At 34.3% G+C, this 17,302-nt stretch overlaps 1 protein-coding gene across 1 annotated transcript in view; it reads left to right on the top strand.

Annotated features, from left to right (window-relative positions):
- Positions 1-9,446, top strand: part of LOC140145965 (extracellular matrix organizing protein FRAS1-like) — a 141,387-nt gene extending 131,941 nt beyond the window's left edge. The window contains exons 14-16 of the mRNA XM_072167702.1: positions 90-142; positions 6,892-7,088; positions 7,643-9,446. Of these exons, the coding sequence (XP_072023803.1) occupies positions 90-142; positions 6,892-7,088; positions 7,643-7,693 (301 nt within the window). The 3' untranslated portion in view covers positions 7,694-9,446. The remainder of the gene's footprint in view (positions 1-89; positions 143-6,891; positions 7,089-7,642) is intronic.
- Positions 9,447-17,302: the final 7,856 nt, after the last annotated feature.

Genomic DNA, 17,302 nt, shown 5'->3' with positions numbered 1-17,302 from the left:
TGTCAACAAATCCTGTCCATAAAAGTACTGTAAACGAAATTCTAAAGCATTATCATTGAACAAATATGTTACTGTTTTTTTTTAACTAGATGTTCTGATGAAAGATTTGAAGGCATTCGATGTGAGACACGAGTTACTACAGGTATGTTAATATCGTTCAGCTAACATGCAGAAGCGTCTAAGCGGGAGACTTTTAATATAATATTTTATCACATAGTTTTCATTATCATTGAAATATAGGACATTTTAATTTTCGGATGAAATTTGATTATATTGCTGCATATTCATACTGTATAGCAACATTCCTTGTGTTGAATTTGGTTTTGTCAAAACTAAATGTCAGGTGTATATTCTTACAACTTGCAAAGTACCCACACCTCACACTCCCAAATACGCCCGTCGTAACAGGGGCTAAGTTCTCTATAGACTTAGAAACTGGGGTCCTGGCGCAGCCCCTGATAATACAAAATAGAAATTTATGAAACATTTTATGTGGACAGATTAGCCAACGACAAATACTCCGAAATAGTTTTTGATAAACATTTTTAAAAAAAACATACAAAAAGATATTTAACATACCAAAGGGGCAAATATTCTGAACCGCACCATCTTCCCGCACATCCACTGTCGGCACTTCACGCTAAGTATTAAAGTATAGTCATTGAAACGTGTCATAAAAATACAGCCTCTCTTGGGAAATGCCCAGAAGGGACCCCTCCTCCCATGCCATGTTGTCTCAAAACCTATCTAAGCGCACATAAGTCTATTAATAAGTTAAATGAGGGCCTATATTTACTAATTTGGCTGCAAATAAAGACAATAAGAACTACAATAAACAACAGTTATACTAAATAATAAATATACAGCAATACGATAGTAACTTAGTGATAACTTTTGGTAACAAACGATCAAGCTAAAACGAACTTCTTAGTTGTAAATAATGTTTTAATTAATACGTTATGATACAAAATGTTGAAACGATTTACAAAATATGTGCTGATTATTACTGTTGGTTAAATGCTGTGAATTGAGACCATTTTATATCTATTAAGATATGCAATAATAACCACGCGATAACCGTGAACATGGTAAAGCAGTCACGTTTGTTTTTGTATGAGTTTCGATGTTTATAGGGAAAATATAATTGGAATAATTACAAATTGCGATTTAGATCAGAGGCACGAAGTAGGCCTACAAACCTAATGTTGTAATGTGAACAATAAACCTACGTGCAGTTCATGCAAAGTAATGAAATACAATGAACGGGCCTAAATATGAAGGGCATTTGATTCAAATGTGATCATAAACATGATTGATTGCATTTCAATGACATTGCATTAGTCCCAAACCCGCTTGTCAGGTTCGATATTGTCACTACAATGGGCAAGTGCCTGTGCGTGTCCCGTATCAAAAAATTAAATCATACCTATAATTAAATCCCATCAAAATACCGGTAATAGAAAATAAATGTTGCACAATACTCTCCGAGTTTCCTTGTTTCACTAAAATATTGCTTACATGTTTGACTGATAATTATTCCTAATTTCTTACTTACACTTACGCAGTTACATACACTTACTTACTTACTTACTTACTTACTTGCATTGCAGTATCGCAATAAAGTTAAATGCATTTTAACTTGGAAATGTGACGAGTTTACAATACCCTTTTTAATGGTATGTCTGCACATAACCTCTACGTCATACAGTACGGTAGTGTAAAAGCTAAGAGCTCTGAACATAGTCTATCCCGTTTCAAAATTTGGTATTGGGATCAAAATGATAACACTGACAACAGAGCTGGTTCTGAATAAGAACGGTTTGTGCTGGTCAGTTGGCGGAAATAAGCTGACTATTTTTGCTTCAAGTAACAAATAAAAAATAGCTTCATGAGCCAATCGCTTCAGTGAACATAGTGGAGTTTGCACATAGCAAAGTCAGCAATTAGCCAAGGCCTAACTTAGTGCTTCTTGATGCAAAAGAGCACAGGTTCATTTTACAAATCAGTTAAAGTTTACTACTGCCCGCGTGATGCTATCCGCATTCAATATAATTTACAATATCATACCAGTACCATTGGAATGGTTCTAAAAAAGGTCATTTAACAAGTTCAAAGTCTTTCAAGTGAAACCAATGAGTTCTTTATAATATAAGTATATATCGCTGTAGACAATCACAAGCATGACTTATGAGTCTTCATTTGTATTTCAAATGCATTTTTTCGGGAAATAATGTCAAACAATTACATTCAGGCGCGAAGACTTGGCGCATATAAATTACTTTTATACCAATACCAGTCTAAACGCAGGACAACCGATCTTTTGTTCTGCTTAGTCGCGCTAAAAGTCGATCGATACATGTTAAAATCAACACAATTCCGAGATACACCTTTTTGCTATGAAATTTATTTTCTCGGTCAAATATAAAGCAAAATTTTTTTTTCTTCAGTAATGTCAAATAAAAACATAGTGCTTGGATGAACATTTTTTTTTTAAATCCTGGTGTTAAACTTAAGCATCAAATTGTGTCTTTTAGTGTGATATTTTTGATTTGTATAGGCCTTTAGTTCGCCCGTGAGCTTTTTACAGAATTCATTTTTTAGCGTCTCAAAATAATATAGTTTGCTAAAGAAAGATATTTCCCACCTCTGTAAAGCACATCGTGTGGGTCTATATATTATAGTTTTGTCATAATTTACGTTTTGATTCCATAATTTTTGACTACCAGCTGAGAAAATTTCAAATCTACGCGTGAAATACTAGCATTGTGGATCGATATCTCTGGGTGCCCGGCCTGGATACAGTTTTGCCAGAACTTCAATATAGCAAAGAAATTACCTAGTGTTTCGGTATAGTGCCTTTTGTTTGTGTTTGTTTGAAATTGCTTAAACCCACCGAAAGTCATAATGAAGCAGCCAAAACAATACAAGGTTAAACACGGAAGTTTATAACAACCTATTATAATGACCTAAAGGAAAAATCATTTATGGTAACAATGAGCCTTGCATTGTAAGTCATGGTTAAAATGTGTTGAGTACCCACCCCACCCCCATAGGCCTACATAATATTACATACCGGTACCTTATAATATTTCTATAGCACGGCTATAGCTATACATTTAGAAAGTAGGTCCTATAGCGCTAAATTATGACAAATAGGCCTACACAAACCCGAACGCAAGTCTGAAGGGTGTAATGAAAATGCGATGGGGGGGGGTCATTCAAAATTCACCTGGAGATAGGAGGGACAGAAAATTAAAATCCACTCTAATAACACGCGAATTTTTCTAGGTTTGGACAGTGGATTTTCCCATGGACCTCATCCTAGGTAAATAAATAAACAAACAAACAAACAGACAAAATTGTTTTCATAATCATGGAATCCATAGCCCCTATAAATTGAAATTGCAGGCTATCACGGGAGCAAATTTCCAAAATCCACCTAAATTTACCAGAATTGGGGATTTGGGCTACCAAATCGCTGGTCAGGCAATCCTGGTTTTCAATGGAAAAGGGACCTGGGTTGACAACAATTGAAATATCGATTATTTATGCTGGTTGCTCTCGAGGTAAAGTACAAAGTTTGACATTTTCGGAGCAGAAAGGGGAAAAGGGTAAAATAAAAACGGAAATTCTGACAAAACTATAATATATAGACCCCCACGATGTGCTTTACAGAGGTGGGAAATATCTTTCTTTAGCAAACTATATTAGTTTGAGACGCTAAAAAATGAATTCTGTAAAAAGCTCACGGGCGAACTAAAGGCCTATAAAAATCAAAACTATCACACTAAAAGACACAATTTGATGCTTAATTTTAACACCAGGATTTAAAAAAAATGTTCATCCAAGCACTATGTTTTTATTTGACATTACTGAAGAAAAAAAAAATTTTGCTTTATATTTGACCGAGAAAATAAATTTCATAGCAACAAGGTGTATCTCGGAATTGCGTTGATTTTAACATGTATCGATCGACTTTTAGCGCGACTAAGCAGAACAAAAGATCGGTTGTCCTGCGTTTAGACTGATACGAGTATGTATGCAAGGTCCCGGAGCTCCAATTAAACATCGATTTATCCATACCCTACCAAACATGACTGCGTCGTCGTTAGTATAGCTTAAACGTTGGTGATCTCATTTTTCCAATCCATTAAACGCCAAGCACGAATAAATATTTAAAATTTCACCTCACACAAAAAAGTACTTATGACGTCTTTATTAATAAAGCCTTCATCGATTATTGATTTATCGACCAAATATTGATTTATTGATTTATCAATCGATTATTGATTTATCGATCGATTCTTTATTTATCGATGATTCTTGATTTATCGATCCTGTATTAACTTACTGATTTATCGATCGATCTGCTAGTCCAAAATCAGTTTCCAATTTGCTTGAGTCCTCATTTATCATATATTTCTCTCGGGCTTGCAATGATCTTGGGAATTAATATATAGAGGCAGTGCTACTGTCTCCTGTGCATAGTCTGCCCTCTTCTTCTAGTATAAATAAAATCCAAAAAATTTATACAAATAAAAGTCATAAAACTTTTTTAAATAAAAAAATCATACAAATACATTTTCATCAACATCAGTGGCGGCCACTGTGCATTCTACTGATACTGAAATCCTTTTGTTTTTACCATCAAAAACTAGTTAGGACATACTACACACACGGAAAAAAAAATCAAATTGTATGTGCCAAAGTCAAAACACATAATGCCTAGGCAAATTTGTACAGTATTAATAGGGGTAGGTTAAACAGCCTTTTAAAAAGGGTGATGTTTCATATTTCTTAGGGAACAGACTTATTTGATGCAGTATGATCTCCTGAGCATTTTGACACCATTTTCATCCAAATCGGCCAAAAAATGAGTTGGTGCCGGCCAAAACAAGTATTTGGACAGGGGGATCTTGGGGGGGAGGGTCTGAAAATCAATATTTTCAACAATAATGATTATTATATGCCTAATTCTGTTAAAGTTGGTGCTGATTTGTACGTAATTGATGTCTAGAATTCCATTTATGAAAGTTGCATAAAAAAATTGTCGTTTTCTTAAAATGGCTGTTTTACGTCCAAATATGGATGTGAGGGCGCTTTGCATAAAACACGCACACATTCTTTTCACAAGAAATTTTAATGATGCCAGTTTGAAGATAATCACATGTGGCATATCCTCAAGAAATTTGGGCATTGTATTGCTTTTAGTTTGACCGTGGTACCATTTTTCGTATTCTCAGGAAGCCTTCCATTGAAACGTGCACGTTTTAAAGTGCATTGACCCCCGTACCGTTAAATGGGAGCATTCTATGAAATATTCAAATGGCTGCCAAAATCAAACCGTACTATGTAAACCGCTCAAATTTCTTGAGCAGGTACTAATTATGATTATCTTCATACATACATCATTTAAATTTCCGTTTGAAAGATCGTTTGCATGTTTTATGCAAAGCGCCCTCGTCCTATTTGGACGTAAAACAGCCATTTTAAGAAAACGACAACTGCAATTTTGATGAATCTTTCATAAATGGAATTCTAGACATCAATTACATACAAATCAGCATCAACTTTAACATAATTAGGCATATAATAATGATTATTGTCAAAATATTGATTTTCAGACCCCCCACATACCCCCCTGTCCAAATACTTGTTTTGGCCGGCACCAACTCATTTTTTGGACTGATTTGGATGAAAATGGTGTCAAAATGCTCAGGAGATCATACTGCATTACATAAGCCTGTTCCCTAAGAAATTTGAAGCATCAGGATTCCTTAACCCACCACTAGTATTAATGATATTTGTAATAACCATTGATTGCAATATTTAAAATCAAGGCTGATATCTAGTTATATGGTAAAGTATAATTATGGAACGGACATGAGTCAAAGAATACATTAATGGTATCAATTTGTCTAAATAATCAGTTTTTGAATTTGGACCAAAACTGCATTTTTGGTTCAAAATCTTGGACTTTCCGGAAATTCACAACTCGCCACATGGACTTTCCGGAAATTCACAACTCGCCGCGTGGACTTTCCGGAAATTCACAACTCGCCACATGGACTTTCTGGAAATTCACAACTCGCCGTGTGGAATTTCCGGAAATACACAACTCGCCGCATGGACTTTCCGGAAATTCACAACTCGCCGCATGGACTTTCCGGAAAACACTGCAGGGGGTAACTCGCCATTTTAACTCGCCTTTTTCTAACTCGCCTATTTTTTAACTCGCCAATAACCTGTTCTCCAATTTTAATGATCAGTTTTTGAATTTTGACCAAAACTGTGCATTTTTGGTTAAACATTTTTCAGACAGAGTAACTAAATTATATTTGATGATTATCATCATAACTAAAACCATCTTCTGAAAGACAATTGTCTAGGCCAGATTTTTTTTCTTTCTTTTTTCTTCAAGAAATCTATCTTTACAAATTCTGGACCTAAAAGTGACAGATTTCTTTTTTCCCCACAAATTCCCCACAAATTTTAACGTTGGTTATATTTGGCCCAAAAAATAGTTACATACAATTATTGTATGCAATTCCTTTTTGTTAATAAATTCACAACTCGCCTCTTGGACTTTTCGGAAATTCACAACTCGCCGCGTGGACTTTCCGGAAATTCACAACTCGCCGTGTGGACTTTCTGGAAATTCACAACTCACCGCGTAGACTTTCCGGAAATTCACAACTCGCCGCGTGGACTTTCCTGTCCACTGCAGGGGGTAACTCGCCATTTGAACTCGCCTTTTTCTAACTTGCCTATTTTTTAACTCGCCAATAACCTGTCCTCAATTTTGCTTAAAGTAAAGTAAACAAACATTTCGATAGATATTGGTGAAAGTAAAGTAAACCAAAGAGTGTTCTTACTTTTGTTCAACGACAGGTTTACCTGGCGGCGCTATAGCCGGTATTGTCGTCGGTGTCATTGTCGGGTTGTGCACTCTCGGTATCGTGTTATGTGTCATCTATCTGTTTCTACGACCTAGGCCAAGCGTCCCTCCTGCACGTGTTGGTCTTCAACCTGATACGCCTGTAACTAATGCTTTTGGAACCAGTTTTATGTTAACAGATGGAACTACGGTGGGTAATATTATTTTTTCCTCATTTCACCGTAGGCACGATAGCTGGCCTCCTAGAGGCAAGACTCATTATTGAACGCATACACATTCAACACGGGCCACGATATGGGGAGGAGTGTAGCAATTATAAACGTCATACACCGTTATATTTGGTACCAATGTATAGCTATGTGTCTTCTCTATCCAGTGATAGCAACATAAGTACAAACATTCCCCAATTAATATCGCTATGACGTCATAATGTGAGAGCGCCCATGCAAATTTGGGAATTTCTACCTATATACTAAAATTACAATATAAGCACATTTTTTTATTTTTTTATGACGGATAAAAAAAAATCTTAGAAGGGTGGTACAAAATGTGCGCTATTGTACGGGCAGTTGTTGATTGCCACAAACCTTCCAAACTGGCCGTATTTTGCCGAATTGCGGGAAAGTATGAGCCCCCGAATTAAATCCCACGCCCCTACTGATAATACTGTTTGAACACTCGAGCCATTACTGTATAATGAAGTCTTGTAAACGATATTCACCATTATTTATTATTTTCTTTCAGAGCCAATACCTTAACCAGCCCACTGAGTTCCTGACTGATATCTTCTACTAACACTATCCGAGGTGTGAGATTTATACAACTGTCTCTGTAACTGGTCTATTCCATCTAAAATCCACACATACCCTATGAAGGACATGACCTTAATTGTTGACGGCGGGAGCGGGGGACGTCCCCCTAAAAATGAACCAATAATTACCATGTAAATCTCATTCAAAGAATACAAATAGCAATATCTTTCGCGCACTTCGCGCGTATTGGACTATCAAATACCAACATGTACCTTCATTTTTAGCTACATATTCCAGTAAAACCGGTACAAACTATTTTTGGCTCTCTCCCCTCCCTGTCGCTACTGCCCTCAACCCCCCAACACAGGGGATGTAGATTTCAAATTGACTCACGCATTCTGGTAAACACATTTAAAATTCATACTCCCTGTGTTATAGATTAAGGTCATGTATTCCATATGGGTGTATGGATTTGAACTGGAATAGACTATTGCTCCCTTAATATACACACTGTAATAATAAAAATTATACAATTGCAATAAAAGAGATCATGGCAACAATGTTATATGCAGTGGAATAGTAACATCTTGGCTAACAGAAAAACTTTACTTGGTTTCTTTGCTAGTTCGGGATCATGTTTGCAAACATCAAGTTTGTACCTCTTAAAATGAACTTTTATGCTATCGTCAAAGATTTCATAACAAGGCAAAGGTTTTTCATGTCAGCACCGACCAGATGGCTGATGATTCAACACAATTCAGTCACTTTTGCTACACAAAGACACGAAAGTGGCCCCAGCTGTTTTAGGACTATTTTACACAATTGTCCGTATCTTCTTTTGTAGACCACCAATTTTATTGAAAGCTTATGTAGTAGCTTACGAAATTACATTGATGACCAAGTAAAATTAAATACAATTAATAAAGTGACATGTTTGCCTGATACTATTTTCTAAATTGTATACATTTTTTGTTATAGCTGTACTTGGCGTTATTATTGAGCACTAGTGTAATCAGTCCATACCGACAGCTTTCGGCATTTGAGTTATTTTAAGGATAAAAGTTACAAAGCTGGAAAGAAACCGTCTGGAGTCAACTATCCAATGTGCATCAGGTCTTTGGTATGCCATTATAGTTTATACTATATGGTTTATTTCCTCACAATTTCTAATAATATCTTTACAACATAATTATGGCTCCTATATGAACCCTCTTTTTCTTGAAAGGTACAGACTTGACATTTAGTATGGAATATTTTTTCGCAAAATTCCAAGACTGGTCTGGAAGGGGTCTGCATAAACCGCACGGGATAAATATTAATTGGGGTGTGTCGAGAGATGGTGTAAAGTAATTTTGACAGCAAATGTGGTTTCCATTAGTTTATATTATGGTTCTCATAATGTAGTGAATTAGCCTAAAATGGCGGATTTAGGGAGACTGAATTTGATTTTTATTGGGGTTAAAATTTCTGAATTTGAGCAACATTATTCTAATATTATCAAATTGATTGAGATTTAAGGTGATATTTACTGAACCTAAATACCAATAAGTGTTCGTCAGAACTGAAATGCACTTGTAATATACCATTTTTAAAAGTGGGAGGAGCTTTAAAAATATGGCTTTGAAAAGTGGTACGCACTCAGAAATTTTGAATGGCCCCCTGGGGCCAAATGGTATAAACTTACTGTACACAAAGAAACAGCGTGAATTATTGGACAACCAAGAATCCGCGCAGTTGTTTTGTACCTTAAGTTTATAGCATTTGACCTCACAGAGAGAGGCCATTCAAAATTTCAGAGTATTCAACTGTGATGAATGCCAATTGCTCATGAAGTTTAGGAAATATCACCTCAAACCCCTATAAATTTGATAATAACAGAACAATGTTGAATAAAGTCCGAAATTGTGTCCCACACAAAGCTCAAATTCAGCCTCCCTAAATCCGCCATTTTAGGCAGATTCGCTAGATTATGAGAACCATAATGTAACCTCATGGAAAGCACATTTTCTATCAAACTTATTTTGCACCGTCTCCCGATACACCCCAATTAATATTTAGCCCGTGCGGTTTATGCAGACCCCTTCCAGGCCAGTCTTCATATTTTTCGAAAAAATATTCCATACTAAATGTCAAGTCTGAAGCGATTGGGTCATAGAAGTCGCTTGTTAATTTCTCATTACAGTAATGGTCCTTGAAATACCAAGGAAATAACGATTGCAAATGTCTTATCTCTCCAACATAGTTTTTAAGATTTTATTCTTTTTTCAGCTATAACCATAATCTTCCTTTTTTATGTACCCTTTAATTACAATTTCTGAATTTTTGAAATTGTGATTTTTGATCATAATTCATAATGATACATAATTCAGTTTTGTGAACTTAAAGCGGCTATATACAATGTATTTCTAAAACATCAAAATAACAGATAGATAACCTTGTATTTCTGAGCCCACGACACTACTCCACTCTAACCATGCTAACCGGGATTGAGAGTTAATGTCAAAGTATGAGGGGCAGGCAGGAAGTCACAGGTGGGTGGTATACATCCAATCCAATTTATAAATTATTTAAACATTTTTGTCATGGGGAATGTAGGAATAGTCATTTAGAAGCAAAAATCCCAGTGACATACAAATATTTTAGTATTTTGGTTAAAACTAATTTTGGCATAATTATACCCGGTTCAAGTCTTTGGTATTTGCCCTCATTAAATAGCAAAGTTGTTCTTAGGAAAGCTAATAATCAAATTTGAGTCAATAATAGAGAGCTGTTAATCAAAATCGGCCATTAAAAATTGAACTTGCAACATTATTTAAAGTCTTGGCGTAATATTCCATAATTTATCTATTAGTAGACACTGTCTAGTTAGTAAGTCTAGACCTAGTTAATGAAAGTTACATAATCCATTACGAATTGCTATGCAATACTAAAGGTTTGAACGGAGCCAATCATGAATATCCTATTTCCATAGAAGTGGAATACCAACACTATTCCCTTTACAAATATTTGGAGAGGAGTAGCAATCCGCTCGCTATGGTAATAGTATTGTTAATATTATAATTCGGGTGAATTAATTGTATAGAACAGTAATTTCAATGTTGTGACTGTGTTCACACTATCACAACCTGTTAAAGTCATAATGTGTGATTTGCTATACTTTTTGCATGATTTCAATGCCCACTGGTGTACTGAAATACCATGTGAAAGAAGCCAGATGTGCTTTAATGTTTTAATAATGTCATAGTTTTTATAATAAAACCGAGATCCCCGGTTTTATTCACCAATTCCCACATAGATCTCCACAGTTAAGAGGCAAAGTGCTTTTCGGTTTAAAATTATCAGAAAACCTCATTGACAGTTGTTACTACTATCGCGTAATACTTTTTGGCAAATAATAACAAAAATAAAGTTTGAGCGAAATTATACATCATGGCTTTAATCGTACGTGAAAATATTTTACTACCCAGAATGACTCATATTATTTGTGTCACATAGTTACTCAGAATGCGTGGAAGTTATCGAACAAAACGTACAATTTGAAACACTTTTTCCAAAACACAAAGAACAATTTTCTTGGGCTAGGATGATAGAAAATTAAAAATAAATAACAGTCATAAATGTTAACGGTGTATATCAAGATGGTTGCAAAGAGGCGCAGGCAAGGCCTATTGGGTATATTAACGCATTATCTTTATAATTCTGAGAATTATGTTTTCAGCTTGATTGTATCCCAGCAAACGCAAAAATGTTCTTAAAACGTTTATTCAAAAGGTTTGAATAACATTTAAATTTCGGGTTATATAAAGATCATGAATAGGTTTTTTAAATGTAAAACATTTTGAGCAAACATTTTTTGCAGAATATTTTCTCAACAGTAAATAACATTCTGTTAAAATGTTTTGCCTCACGTTTCCAAAAATGTTTTATAAATCTTATTCAAAAGTTTTATATCCTTTATATAACCCTACAGTTAAAGGTTTTCTATAAAACGTCGTGTGTTTGCAGTGATATTTTAGTACATCTATATGATTTCACCAAAAAGAGTAAAGATCTAATTTCTTATGTTTAAATCGATTCCGTGAAACAGACAATACCATCCGTCAACCTTCCCTCTGGTTGCGCCATATTAAAGCATCGTGATTCAATAACAGGTAAAGCAGGGTTTCTTGATTGTATTGCTAATTGTACAAAAGTAATACAATATATACGTGTTGAACAAATTGTACGTTTTCGAAACATGTATTTTTATTTCCACATTTTAATTATTTTGTAAATAGCGTCATTTTTTTCTGCAAACCCTCGTCTTTCTAAGGCCAAAGAAGGTTGTTTGCTTGTCCTAATCCGATCGACCGTCTCGGCAGTCCCCACCGTAAAACTTTTTTTGTTTTTGAAAAGGGTGTTTTTTTAAAATAATTTTCCCCAAAAAGTCATTTCGTCTGAAAAACTGAGTATATAAAAGAAATGTTGTAAAATACCATTTTCTGAATGTTTTCCCCTGTCCAGTCGTACCGGGCTGAGAGTTCCGATGCTTCGTATTATCATACTTAGTGTCTACATAAATTAAAACATTGTTGAACTTAAAAATGCAGTATTTTACATTTCAAACAAAGCAGGGTTTACCTTGAATTTGTCTTTGGTTGAAATTGTGTGGTAATTCGCATTATACTTTTGGTATTTGAAAAAAAAAGAGATATAAGAAAAAAAAACTTTTTCCGACCGACCGACCGACCAAACTTCAAAAAGTGATCTATGGACAAGCAAAAAATTTAAATTTTTGGCCCAATGGTGTTACCCAACATCTTTGATTTTCACTCCTTTGAGCTAAATCCAGGAACAAAGGACGTCACATTCTGATGTCAAGTCTGAAGCGATTGGGTCATAGAAGTCGCTTGTTAATTTCTCATTACAGTAATGGTCCTTGAAATACCAAGGAAATAACGATTGCAAATGTCTTATCTCTCCAACATAGTTTTTAAGATTTTATTCTTTTTTCAGCTATAACCATAATCTTCCTTTTTTTATGTACCCTTTAATTACAATTTCTGAATTTTTGAAATTGTGATTTTTGATCATAATTCATAATGATACATAATTCAGTTTTGTGAATTGAAAGCGGCTATATACAATGTATTTCGAAAACATCAAAATAACAGATAGATAACCTTGTATTTCTGAGCCCACGACACTACTCCACTCTAACCATGCTAACCGGGATTGAGAGTTAATGTCAAAGTATGAGGGGCAGGCAGGAAGTCACAAGTGGGTGGTATACATCCAATCCAATTTATAAATTATTTAAACATTTTTGTCATGGGGAATGTAGGAATAGTCATTTAGAAGCAAAAATCCCAGTGACATACAAATATTTTAGGATTTTGGTTAAAACTAATTTTGGCATAATTATTCCCGGTTCAAGTCTTTGGTATTTGCCCTCATTAAATAGCAAAGTTGTTCTTAGGAAAGCTAATAATCAAATTTGAGTCAATAATAGAGAGCTGTTAATCAAAATCGGCCATTAAAAATTGAACTTGCAACATTATTTAAAGTCTTGGCGTAATATTCCATTTTTCATAATTGATATGCTTCACGCATCTATTAGTAGACACTGTCTAGTTAGTAAGTCTAGACCTAGTTAATGAAAGTTACATAATCCATTACGAATTGCTATGCAATACTAAAGGTTTGAACGGAGCCAATCATGAATATCATATTTCCATAGAAGTGGAATACCAACACTATTCCATTTACAAATATTTGGAGAGGAGTAGCAATCCGCTCGCTATGGTAATAGTATTGTTAATATTATAATTCGGGTGAATTAATTGTAAAGAACAGTAATTTCAATGTTGTGACTGTGTTCACACTATCACAACCTGTTAAAGTCATAATGTGTGATTTGCTATACTTTTTGCATGATTTCAATGCCCACTGGTGTACTGAAATACCATGTGAAAGAAGCCAGATGTGCTTTAATTTTTTAATAATGTCATAGTTTTTATAATAAAACCGAGATCCCCGGTTTTATTCACCAATTCCCACATAGATCTCCACAGTTAAGAGGCAAAGTGCTTTTCGGTTTAAAATTATCAGAAAACCTCATTGACAGTTGTTACTACTATCGCGTAATACTTTTTGGCAAAGAATAACAAAAATAAAGTTTGAGCGAAATTATACATCATGGCTTTAATCGTACGTGAAAATATTTTACTACACAGAATGACTCATATTATTTGTGTCACATAGTTACTCAGAATGCGTGGAAGTTATCGAACAAAACGTACAATTTGAAACACTTTTTCCAAAACACAAAGAACAATTTTCTTAGGCTAGGATGATAGAAAATTAAAAATAAATAACAGTCATAAATGTTAACGGTGTATATCAAGATGGTTGCAAAGAGGTGCAGGCAAGGCCTATTGGGTATATTAACGCATCATCTTTATAATTCTGAGAATTATGTTTTCAGCTTGATTGTATCCCAGCAAACGCAAAAATGTTCTTAAAACGTTTATTCAAAAGGTTTGAATAACATTTAAATTTCGGGTTATATAAAGATCATGAATACTAAGGTTTTTTAAATGTAAAACATTTTGAGCAAACATTTTTTGCAGAATATTTTCTCAACAGTAAATAACATCCTGTTAAAATGTTTTGCCTCACGTTTCCAAAAATGTTTTATAAATCTTATTCAAAAGTTTTATATCCTTTATATAACCCTACAGTTAAAGGTTTTCTATAAAACGTCGTGTGTTTGCAGTGATATTTTAGTACATCTATATGATTTCACCAAAAAGAGTAAAGATCTAATTTCTTATGTTTAAATCGATTCCGTGATTTAAACCGCGTTGTATGAAACAGACAATACCATCCGTCAACCTTCCCTCTGGTTGCGCCATATTAAAGCATCGTGATTCAATAACAGGTAAAGAAGGGTTTCTTGATTGTATTGCTAATTGTACAAAAGTAATACAATATATACGTGTTGAACAAATTGTACGTTTTCGAAACATGTATTTTTATTTCCACATTTTAATTATTTTGTAAATAGCGTCATTTTTTTTCTGCAAACCCTCGTCTTTCTAAGGCCAAAGAAGGTTGTTTGCTTGTCCTAATCCGATCGACCGTCTCGGCAGTCCCCACCGTAAAACTTTGTTTGTTTTTGAAAAGGGTGTTTTTTAAAATAATTTTCCCCAAAAAGTCATTTCGTCTGAAAAACTGAGTATATAAAAGAAATGTTGTAAAATACCATTTTCTGAATGTTTTCCCTGTCCAGTCGTACCGGGCTGAGAGTTCCGATGCTTCGTATTATCATACTTAGTGTCTACATAAATTAAAACATTGTTGAACTTAAAAATGCAGTATTTTACATTTCAAACAACGCAGGGTTTACCTTGAATTTGTCTTTGGTTGAAATTGTGTGGTAATTCGCATTATACTTTTGGTATTTGAAAAAAAAAGAGATATAAGAAAAAAAAACTTTTTCCGACCGACCGACCAAACTTCAAAAAGTGATCTATGGACAAGCAAAAAATTTATATTTTTTGGCCCAATGGTGTTACCCAACATCTTTGATTTTCACTCCTTTGAGCTAAATCCAGGAACAAAGGACGTCACATTGGCCGAATAATTTGATCATTAACAACATAACCATGATAACCGAATTTAGTATAGGGCGCTATGAGGTGATATTTGAGTTTTGGCATCCTTACACCTCAAATGATAAAACTAGAATTGGTTCCGTTTTTATATGCCCCCTATGCTTCCCAAGAGGGGTCGAAGGTCATAATGTTGTCCAAAATGTAAAATTCGTTCTATCATGTTGTATATACCTCAATTTGTTCCCCTCATCGCTAAGAATATGACAGCCAATTGTCATATTGCAGTATGGTGCTTAGTTTAGGAGTTACGGTAAATTTTAATTTACTCTATAACTCCTAAACTTAAAAGTCAAATGTCATCTCATGCATAGAGGCCAATTTTTTAAAATGCACTGATTCAATCGCGTCTTGTCTCAAATTACTCCTCTCGACAAACAAAATATGAAAATAATTTGTTTGAGAAATGTATAACCTCGGAGTCGGATGGAATCATGGGTCAAAGGTTATGTATGTACATATTTCTAGTGGACTTTGGCTGCAAACTGCACCAAACATTTTTCCAAGTGTAAGAATATTTTTTGGCGCAGTATAGTTTATTATTTAAAAAGTTTTACTGAGTTATTAGACGTTCTGATGTTGCTAGGGGTCAAAAAATAATGCAAATATTTTTAAACCTAATTTTTAAATGCTTTTTAGGTGGGGGTGAGATATGGTATCTTCATTGATTCGAGTTGAAGAAGTGCCTATGTCCATTAGTGTTTTTATTTTGTAAATCTAATTGCCTATCAATTTTAATTGAAAAACACATTAGTAATGGATATAATATGTATAATTATTAAGATATATTGAAACTGATTTTAAAAAAAAGCTGTTTCAAGGGTATGAAAATATTTTACAATGTAATGAAAATAATCTTTAAGACAGTCTACAAAGCAGTCACTGTTATTAACTCTGCAGCTTAGATACCGTTTTACCGTTTTACCCATAGTGTGTTTGCATGAGTTTTGGTAGAGATTATAGGCCAGCAACACATGTGATAATTATGTCACTTATATTTATGGTGTTATTTTTAACGTAATAATAGTATTTTCTACGGGCTCTGATCTAAACATCAATATAAAAGAATGTAATAATTGACACGTTCATTACTCAGAGCTGCAAAAGTGCCCAAGTTCAAAATCAATAGTATTGATCAATCAAGAACTAACTCTTGTTCGAAAACATTGCTAAAGACATTTCCAATGTACATGCCAAATGTTATTTTCATACCTTGATCCATTGTTTTGATACTGTATTTTGAAAAATTTAAATACTAATTTCTAAATGCCAAAATTGTATTTAGGCCCTTCAGCAGCTGAGGTCTCCATAATAAAAATGAATTAAGGTTGCGCTTTGTGTTTGTAAGGGTGCGGTGTCTATCAGTGTCTGAGTTCGCTAAAAATGGGTGATGTTTAAAGTAATGTAATTTTTAAGAAATCAAGTAAGGAGAGCCATTAGTTTCAAAAGTGATTTTCTAAAAGAAACACACCATTTGTATTGTTATACCTTATGTATACCAAGGTCATGATTAATTGCAATCCATTTTTACCATTGCTGCGCCACCAGTTGCCATGGCGACGCCGGCCATATTGGATTTTTGAAGGATATGGTTGCGCGGAATTTTCAAGTGTTTTCTGATTGGTCATTATACATATATTTGGGTTTGTATAATCTTAAATACTTGTTCCCAAATTCTATGAGGCAAAAACTTTCATTTATGTAGGGGCGCTTCCGAATCGCACAATTGAAATAATCCCGTAATTTCAGTTATAAATTTAAAAAAATTTGCCATTTCAAAAAAGTACACTAAAATTTTGAAATTTCTATTCATAGAATTTCAGATAAATATTCAACCTTTATGCAACAAGTTGCATTTTGAAATAAAATATAGGAGAACAATTATTTCGCGTAACTTATTCCGTTTGAACAGCCATAACTTTTGACCTAAATGTCCAATTTAAGTAAAAAGAAGAAGGATCCTGAGCTATATGATTCCCTATTCGAATTTTAAAAGA

The sequence above is a fragment of the Amphiura filiformis genome, chromosome 2 (assembly GCF_039555335.1).
Source record: "Amphiura filiformis chromosome 2, Afil_fr2py, whole genome shotgun sequence".
NCBI lineage: Eukaryota > Metazoa > Echinodermata > Ophiuroidea > Amphilepidida > Amphiuridae > Amphiura > Amphiura filiformis.
The sequence above is the reverse complement of the archived record's forward strand: the minus strand, read 5'-3'. Positions and strand labels throughout refer to the sequence as shown.